This window comes from Zea mays, chromosome 6 (assembly GCF_902167145.1).
Source record: "Zea mays cultivar B73 chromosome 6, Zm-B73-REFERENCE-NAM-5.0, whole genome shotgun sequence".
Classification (NCBI taxonomy): domain Eukaryota; kingdom Viridiplantae; phylum Streptophyta; class Magnoliopsida; order Poales; family Poaceae; genus Zea; species Zea mays.
In genome coordinates, this window is record NC_050101.1 from 101,557,087 (window position 1) to 101,566,950 (window position 9,864).

The 9,864-nt window shown below is 53.0% G+C and overlaps 1 protein-coding gene across 1 annotated transcript; it reads right to left on the bottom strand.

The window, feature by feature from the left end:
• Positions 1–521: 521 nt before the first annotated feature.
• On the bottom strand, positions 522–4,387 carry LOC118472218 (putative receptor-like protein kinase At3g47110). Its single transcript, XM_035960025.1, has 2 exons — positions 1,283–4,387; positions 522–1,185 (listed from the first exon to the last, which is right to left on the bottom strand). The coding sequence occupies exons 1-2, from the start codon at positions 1,611–1,613 to the stop codon at positions 776–778; spliced, it is 741 nt and encodes a 246-aa protein (XP_035815918.1). The 5' UTR covers positions 1,614–4,387; the 3' UTR covers positions 522–775.
• Between the last annotated feature and the right edge of the window lie 5,477 nt (positions 4,388–9,864).

The following is a 9,864-nucleotide window of genomic DNA, read 5'->3' on the forward strand; positions in this document are numbered from 1 at the left end:
CCACTAGTTTGAGCTCGTGCGGACCACGCCAGTCGCCATCCAACGATCAGCTCCACGTCCAACACGTTGTAGCCCACAAGTCGGCAGCGGTCTCGCCCCCGCGCACGGTTCCTAGTCCTGCCGCCGACGGTCGCCTGCCGTGTGTGGGTCGCCAGAGATCACGAGTTCGAATTCTGGTTAGGAATTAAAAAAAATTATTGCTCGCTCCTATTATACGTTTGAGACCTAAGAGAGGCTCGATGTGAGGAGAAATGTTGGAATATAATATAAATGAATTGTCCATCTCTTTCCGTTAGCTTAAGCTTTTGGTTTGAACTGATTGATGCATGTAACTTAACATGGTATCAAAGGCAGAGGTTTCGAGTTTAAATTCTGGTAGAGACTTTATTTGTGCCTACATCCATTTATTTCCACGTTTGTGGCTGAGTGAGAGTGTTGAAGTGTAGCTTAAGCGTTTGGGTTAAAATGGTTAGTACAGCCACTGTAACAGGTTTTGGGTTAAAATGCTTAAGCTTTTGGGATTTTTATTCTTTAAAGGAAAAATAGTTTATTTTCTTTGGAAAAATAGGAATTTTTAGAAAAATGGTGTTCCCATTATCCCATATCTCGTGCCGAACGCAGGCTTTTGAACTTCGCAGTGGGGAATGAGCCCATGCCGCGCTTTTTGGCCCAGACACACGTAACTTGACCTAGGTGAGCCCATAGATCAGCCCACTAGCCACGGTACAATACCTAGGAATCACTGGTCCTACTCTTACCTTGACCAGCCGAACACCTAGGAATCACTGGACACTGGCGGCGCGAGCGCAACTGCGCAAGCGTCCCTGATCGCTCGCAGCTCGGAGGCCGCATCCGTCATGCTCAGCCTCCCGTACGGCACTGCCCGTGTGCAGCGGAGCCCGACCCTCAGGGCAGACACCAGGCAGTTGTGCACCGGGACGCGCGCGCCGCTCTCCCCTGAGCCACGGGACGCGTCGCCATCGAACCCCACGGCCGGCAGCAGGGCCGGGTCGACGACCTGCTCGATCTTGTCGTGCAGCAGCGCCGCGCCCACGAACTCCACCAGCGTGAGCCCATCCTCGAACGCGCCGTCGGCGGGCGACCTTCCGGTGAAGATCTCCAGGAGCGTGACCCCGAAGCTGTACACGTCGCCATGCGTCGTCACTTTCCCCGTCGTGCCGTACTCTGCACAACACGTCGCTGTCACTCATGCACAACAGACAACAAGCCGCATATCATCCATGGCAGATGACACGCCGGATTGGAAGCTGGAGTTGGTTACCTGGTGCGACGTATCCAATCGTCCCTCTTATGCCGATGGTGCTTTCCTGGGCGCAGCCGCGAGGGTCGGGGTCGTCGCTCCCCGGGTCAAGGAGCAGCTTGGCGAGGCCGAAGTCGCCGATGAGCGCGGTCATGTCCTCCCCGAGGAGGACATTGCTCGGCTTGAGGTCGCAGTGGATGATGGGCGGCACGGAGCTCGTGTGCAGGTAGCTCAGCGCGTCGGCGATGTCCAGGGCGACGCTGAGCCTCTGGGCCACGCTCAGGCTCTTCACGTCCTTGTCGAGCTCGCGGGACCCCGGGTGCAGCCACCTGTCGAGGCTGTAGTTCGGCATGAACTCGAACACCAGCGCCCTGAAGTCGTCCCCCCTCGCGTCCACGCTGGCGCAGCAGGTCACCACCCTGATCAGGTTCCGGTGCCGGACTGTTAACAACTCACACTACCAGTGTGTATTAATTCAACTCACAATAGCGATTACAGAGGATTATAGTCTGGGAAGGAAGAACAGCATGAGGATTAAGGATAGAAGAACAATGTTGAAGCCACTCTAGAAGGGTCTAGAAGAATCTAGAGGGAAGGTAGAGGAAACATAGAAGAGAGAAAACTGGAGAAGAAAGATAACAGTAACACTCTGAATATTTCATGTCTATTCTCCTGACCGTCCTGCTCTTTTGAACCTGGGCTGGCACGGACCGTTTGAGCTCACATTCCCTAACATTCTCCCCTTCTTAAAAATCGGCTTGCCCCCAAGCCGATACATGGCATCAATTCCATCGAGATCTCATTGCCAGTGCAAGCAATTTATCCAAATAATACCAGTGTGCTATCCTTTGATCGGCTGAACATTGTGATCACCAGGATCCCAAACAAAGATGGAGAAATTGCCTTGGTCACCGAACTCATTGGTCTTCTGCAACCCAGGATCCCATGGCATCTGTATTTCTTTGGTGCTATCCTTTGATCGACTGCCCATGGTCATCTCTATTGCTGCACATACACTTGCTCCCAAGCTGCCGATACTGTAGAATATGAATGATTGATCAGCTTCCTCAAGTGTGCATAGAACCATAGCAAACATGTTGAGCGGTCCACGGCTTGGCCATAGAATTGGAGGACTCGTACTAGTCTCCAGCGAAACCACCAATGACAAGGATGGTCTACTGTTTAGATTAAGTGATTGGAGTTCAACTATTATCTGAATATTCCCCTCTGGACCAAACCAAGCATTAAGTGATTGGAGTTCATCTCCACCAGCGTAATAATATTCGGGAACAATTATGTCTTCATTGAGCTCTCTTATCTTACCAACAGGGCTTCGTCTTGACTTGTCAGCTCGGACTACACGAAGCTCACTACCGTAGGCCATGAGTGTGGGCTTGGAGCCGATTCTATTGCTGAAGAGGTCATCGGTGCGTGTTGACAATTCCTCCAACACGTGATGTGCACCCAAGCTGGCATGCTCCAGAGACATCGAGCTCAGCAAGGCAAGGTTTGGAAGGGAAGCACCTGGAAGTGCATATGTCAATGACGAGTGGAGCAGCGTGGATGTCGAGGTTGGCATGGTGGTAAGAATTCTGTCCTCGGTGTTGGTCGAGTGGTAGATGCCGAACAAGAGCTCGTACTCCTCGGAGTAGGACACCGGGTCTGCTAGATAATCCACTCCCCATGCCGCGAAGGTCTTGGCGTCCTGCTCCTCGTGACTAAGGGACCCGGAATGGGCCTTGGTGCAGGTCTGGAACCTGACCTCAGAGTAGATCCCGAGCCTCAGCCACTTGCCATAGACGTTGACTGCCAGGTCCTTGATCTCGTGCTGGAACGTCTTGGTGTTGGCGCTAGTCACCGGTTTGTCCACGACGGGCTTCGACGCGACGATATTCTCCGGCTCCTCTGGGTCGCCCAACGCCAGATTGGGCGTCGATGAGACGTTCAAGCATTTTGCCGAACACTTGGGTGGCGAGTTGCTGGTGGTGGTCTCCATGACTGCAACTCGAGCCGCTGATGTTGTGGTCAGAAATGAGAACGGCGAAGGTGATGCCACAGGTGCCATCTGCTTCTCGCTGGTGGCGGCAAAGGGCGCAGCGCCGTCGAGGATCCCGGCTGCGCACGTGTCGGCGGCAAGCACACGCGCCGCGAGCGCGACTTCTCGCCTTGCATCGGCCCCACAGTTGTCGGCGCTGATGGGCTCCTCGAAGCGCTGCTCGTCGGAGTAGACGCCTCTACCGAAGAGGTCGCCCGGTTGCCACGCCGTGGCGAGGCCTCCTCTCTCACAGGGCAGGTACCCGCCGTAGTGCGCCCTGGCGTCGGCTCCTGCCATGGCCTCGTCGCGGTACGGCTCGTAGACGACGGGAGGAAGCGGCGATGGGCTCGCCACGACGCGGTTCGGCTCGTCGACGACGAGAAGAGGAGGTAGTGGACTCACCGCGTCACGGTTCGACTGCAGCAGTCTGGCGAAGCGCCAGTCAAGCCGAGCCTCGGCCGCGTCGAACATCTTACGGATCTCTTGGATGAGAAACTGAGTGGACTGAGAGATCTCGGTAGAGAAATCCATGGTGCTAGGGTTCGGAGAATCGCTCCTCTGATACCAATTGTTAACAACTCACACTACCAGTGTGTATTAATTCAACTCACAATAGCGATTACAGAGGATTATAGTCTGGGAAGGAAGAACAGCATGAGGATTAAGGATAGAAGAACAATGTTGAAGCCACTCTAGAAGGGTCTAGAAGAATCTAGAGGGAAGGTAGAGGAAACATAGAAGAGAGAAAACTGGAGAAGAAAGATAACAGTAACACTCTGAATATTTCATGTCTATTCTCCTGACCGTCCTGCTCTTTTGAACCTGGGCTGGCACGGACCGTTTGAGCTCACATTCCCTAACATTGATACCACTTGTTAGCACACACCTCTCTCTCGTACACGGAACTACTCGATTCACTGGTAACCTCAAGAGAATGAAGGTTTGCAGCAAGCAAGACAATCTGGAATTCTGGATAGAGGAGAGGAGCACTAGAACACAGAGGGAGACGAGCTAGAGCCCTGCAACTGGATGCGTGGGAAGGAAGATGTACAGTCAAAATGGAGAAGGAGATGTGTTCTCTGAATAATTCTTCGATGTCCATTCCTGAGACCGTGTTACTCCTTTATAGTCTTTTCCTTAGCAACATGGGCCGGCATGGGCTTTGTGCTCACATTCCCTAACACGGACGTTCCGCAGCGCCTCGCACTCTGTCACGAACGTCTTGGACGCGCCGACCTGGCTGAGGTCGAACACCTTCACCGCCACGGCGACGCTCTCGGGCTCTGAATCTGAATCCCTGCTCTTCGTCTTCGTTGTCGTCAGGGGCAGGGCGCCCAGATACACGGACCCGAACTTCCCTGCGCCGATCAGGTTCGTGTACGCGAAGCCGTTCGTGGCTTTGGCCAGTTCGGCGTACGACACTCTCTGGTAGTTCTTGCCCTCGAGAACATCCGGCGCTGCGGTCTTCGCCCGTCTCGTCGTCTTCCACCAACACTGCAAAATGGCGAGCAGCAGTATTGCCGCCGACAAGAGTGCGACGCTCAGCACAGGCGCCACCACCCGAAGAAGCAGACGGAAACGGTGCGTGTCCCTAGCGCTAGCAGCAGCAGCCGGGCACCGTGGCAGGCCCAGCTGCGGGACGCCGCCGCAGAGCGCCCCGTTCCCGGCGATCTTAAGCCCGAACACGTTCGCGAACACGCCGCGCGCCGGCACGCGGCCGTCGAGGTCGTTGTAGGACAGGTCGAGCTCGACCAGAGAGCTGGCGTTCTCCAGTTCCTCCGGGATCGTCCCTGTCAGTCTGTTTCTCGACAGGCACAGCTCCTGCAGGCCGGACATGTCGCCCAGCTTCGGCGGGATGCTCCCGGACAGCATGTTGCCCGTCAGGTTCAGCGTCCTGAGACCCTTGAGGCCACTCAGCGACGGCGGGATGCTTCCGTCGAGGAGATTGCGGTCCAGAGCAAGGAGCTCTAGGCTCTGGCAGCTGCCCAGGTCGTCTGGTAACTCGCCGGAGAACTGGTTCCCCGACAGCACTAGCTGCGCTAGGTTCACGAGGCTGGAGACATCGGACGGGAGCGGACCGTCGAGCTGGTTGCCAGACAAGTCCAACGCCAACGACAAGGACGGCAGGCTGAAGATCTCGCTAGGGACGGGGCCGGCGAGCGCGTTGCCCGAGAGGTTGAGGGAGGTGAGGAGCTGCAGGTTGGCTAGAGTGCGTGGGATCGATCCGTTCAGCCTGTTGCTGCTCAGGTCAACGACGAGCAGCTGGGTCAGGTTGCCGATGGAGGACGGGAGTGGCCCGGCTAACTTGTTGTCCTGCAGCCACAGCCCCGACAGGTTTCTGAGGTTCCCAATCGCCTCCGGGATGGCACCGGAGAGGCGATTGGACTGAAGCCGCAACCGCTGGAGCGCGACGAGGTTGCCGATGCCGGGAGGAATAGGCCCGGACACGCGGTTGTTCGCGAGGCCGAGGGTCTTTAGATGCTTGGAGAGGTTGCCGACGGATGCTGGCATCGTGCCACTGAACTTGTTGTCGTCGATGGAGAGAGCCACCAAGTTGCTGCAGCTGCTTAGACGGTCCAGGTGTTAGAATTATAGGCATTTTCCGTATTATTTTAATTCCATAAATTAATATTATGATGATGACATATAAAATATGTTTAATCATAAAAATCATTATCTCAAATATATCCATAACAATATGGATCAAGAGAACACGAAACATATGAATCATATAAATATAATAAGCAAATAAACATAGAACATGTATTATTATGGAACAACTGAAAATAAACAGATAGCAACATAAACAGCATGACTGTAAAATTAAGACAAACAGATTTATCATATTACTAGTATGATCAGGCATCAGACACGTCATGATATAATACGACAAAACAGATTGGATAAATTTATGGCTATAAATAAAACAACAGATATGAACATATATAATTTGCAGAATGAAAAACAGTAAGGAGATGAATTGATCATACCCTGTCATGCGCTCCGAGGATCTAGATCCTTGTCCAACTTCACTTGTCATGTCAGCAGGAAGAAGACTTTGGGCAGTCGCGTAGACGCTCCCCAAAAACCTAATTGCCGATCCCTCGTGCAAGGTCTCGAACGGCAAGGGCTCCGGAGGCACCTGCCCTCTCGCTTCTCTGTGCGCGCAGAGTCACGAGATGGAAATACCCTCACTCGGCTGCTGGACTGTGTTCTGAAAGTGTTTTTTTCGCGTGTACCGAGTGACAGGGGTGCTCCTCTATTTAACCTCTCGCAGAGGGAAGCTGAAGGAGAAAGGTCGCCGAGTCACGCCAAGAGTCGGCCAGCTCTAGCCGAGTTATGCCATGAGTCGGCCAGCTCTTGCCGAGTCACGCCATAAGTCGGCAGCTGAAGGAGAAGGGTCACTCGGCTGACTGACGAAGAGACAGGGTCACTCGGCAGACGAAGAGACAGAGTCACTCGGCTAACGTACGCGGTTAGTGAGTGCTAAAAATTAACACAACCACACCACGCCCGCTCGCCTGCCTCGCCTCGCCTCGCCACGCCACGCCACGCCACGCTGAAAGGGAATTAGGCTTACACCTAGTTCCTATATGATTTTGGTGGTCGAATTGCCCAACACAAATCTTTGGACTAACTTGTTTGCCCAAGTTTATAGTGTATACAGGTGTAAAAGGTTCACACTCAGCCAATAAAAAGACCAAGTTTTGGATTCAACAAAGGAGCAAAGGGGGCAACCGAAGGCACCCCTGGTCTGGCACACCGGACTGTCCGGTGTGCCACCGGACAGTGAACAGTACCTGTCCGGTGCACCAGGGGACTCAGACTCAAACTCGCCACCTTCGGGAATTTCCAAGGCGACTCGGCTATAATTCACCGGACTGTCCGGTGTACACCGGACAGTGTCCGGTGCGCCAAGGAAGGTCGGTCTCAGGAACTCGTCAGCCTCGGGTTCGCGCGGCAGCCGCTCCGCTAAAATTCACCGGACTGTCCGGTGTGCACCGGACTGTCTGGTGTGCCAGCGAAGCAACGGCTCCCTGCAGCGCCAACGGCTCCCTGCGGTGCATTTATTGCGCGCGCAGCGCGCGCAGACGTCGGCACGCCCATACCGGTGCACCGGACATCAAACAGTACATGTCCGGTGTGCACCGGACACCCAGGCGGGCCCACAAGTCAGAAGCTCCAACGGCTAGAATCCAACGGCAGTGATGACGTGGCAGGGGGCACCGGACTGTCCGGTGTGCACCGGACTGTCCGGTGCGCCATCGAACAGACAGGTTCCCAACGGCCACATTTGGTGGTTGGGGCTATAAATACCCCAACCACCCCACCATTCATTGCATCCAAGTTTTCCCACTTCTCAACCACTTACAAGAGCTAGGCATTCAATTCTAGACACATACAAAGAGATCAAATCCTCTCCAATTCCACACAAGGCTTTAGTGATTAGCGAGAGAGATTTGCCGTGTTCTTTTGAGCTCTTGCGCTTGGATTGCTTCTTTTCTTTCTCACTTGTTCTTGAGATCACAACTCCATTGTAATCAAGGCAAGAGGCACCAATTGTGTGGTGGCCCTTGCGGGGAAGTTTTGTTCCCGGCTTTGATTTGAGAAGAGAAGCTCACTCGGTCCGAGGGACCGTTAGAGAGAGGGAAGGGTTGAAAGAGACCCGGCCTCTGTGGCCTCCTCAACGGGGAGTAGGTTTGCAAGAACCGAACCTCGGTAAAACAAATCTCCGTGTCTCACTTGCTTATTCGCTTGGGATTTGTTTTGCGCCCTCTCTCTCGGACTCGTTTATATTTCTAACGCTAACCCGACTTGTAGTTGTGTTTATATTTGTAAATTTCAGTTTCGCCCTATTCACCCCCCCTCTAGGCGACTATCAATTGGTATTAGAGCCCGGTGCTTCATTAGAGCCTAACCGCTCGAAGTGATGTCGGGAGATCACGCCAAGAAGGAGATGGAGACCGGCGAAAAGCCCACTACAAGCCAAGGGAGCACTTCATCGGAAGAGTCCCACACCAAAAGGAAGGAGAAGAAGAAGGACTCCTCCAAACGGAAGGAGAAAAAGTCTTCCTCTTCTCACCACAAAGAGAAGAAGGAAAAATCTTCTTCTCACAAGCCGCATCGGAGAGGGGACAAGCACAAAAGAATGAGGAAGGTGGTCTACTACGAGACCGACACTTCATCAACATCAACCTCCGACTCCGACGCGCCCTCCGTCACTTCTAAGCGCCAAGAGCGCAAGAAGTATAGTAAGATTCCCCTACGCTACCCTCGCATTTCCAAACATACTCCTTTACTTTCCGTCCCATTAGGCAAACCACCAACTTTTGATGGTGAAGATTACGCTAGGTGGAGCGATTTAATGTGATTTCATCTAATCTCGCTCCACAAAAGTATATGGGATGTTGTTGAGTTTGGTGCACAGGTACCGTCGGTAGGGGATGAGAACTATGATGAGGATGAGGTGGCCCAAATCGAGCACTTCAACTCACAAGCAACGACAATACTCCTCGCCTCTCTAAGTAGAGAGGAGTATAACAAAGTACAAGGGTTGAAGAGCGCTAAGGAGATTTGGGATGTGCTCAAAACCGCGCACGAAGGAGATGAGCTCACCAAGATCACCAAGCGGGAAACGATCGAGGGGGAGCTCGGTCGGTTCCGGCTTCGCAAAGGGGAGGAGCCACAACACATGTACAACCGGCTCAAGACTTTGGTGAACCAAGTGCGCAACCTCGGGAGCAAGAAATGGGATGACCACGAAGTGGTAAATGTTATTTTAAGATCTCTCATTTTTCTTAATCCCACTCAAGTTCAATTGATTCGTGGCAATCCTAGATATACTAAAATGACCCCCGAGGAAGTTATCGGGCATTTTGTAAGTTTTGAGTGCATGATAGAAGGCTCGAGGAAAATCAACGAGCTTGGCGACCCATCCGAAGCCCAACCCGTTGCATTCAAGGCAACGGAGGAGAAGAAGGAGGAGTCTACACCAAGTAGACAACCAATAGACGCCTCCAAGCTCGACAATGAGGAAATGGCGCTCGTCATCAAGAGCTTCCGCCAAATCCTCAAGCAAAGGAGGGGGAAGGACTACAAGTCCCGCTCCAAGAAGGTTTGCTACAAGTGTGGTAAGCCCGGTCATTTTATTGCTAAATGTCCTATATCTAGTGACAGTGACCGAGGCGACGACAAGAAGGGGAGAAGAAAGGAGAAGAAAAGGTACTACAAGAAGAAGGGAGGCGATGCCCATGTTTGTCGGGAATGGGATTCCGACGAAAGCTCAAGCGACTCCTCCGACGACGAGGACGCCGCCAACATCGCCGTCACCAAGGGACTCCTCTTCCCAAACGTCGGCCACAAGTGCCTCATGGCAAAGGACGGCAAAAAGAAGAAGGTTAAATCCAACTCCTCCACTAAATATGAATCTTCTAGTGATGATAATGCTAGTGATGAGGAGGATAATTTGCGTTCCCTTTTTGCCAACCTTAACATAGCTCAAAAAGAAAAATTAAATGAATTAGTTAGTGCTATTCATGAAAAGGATGACCTTTTGGATGCCCAAGAG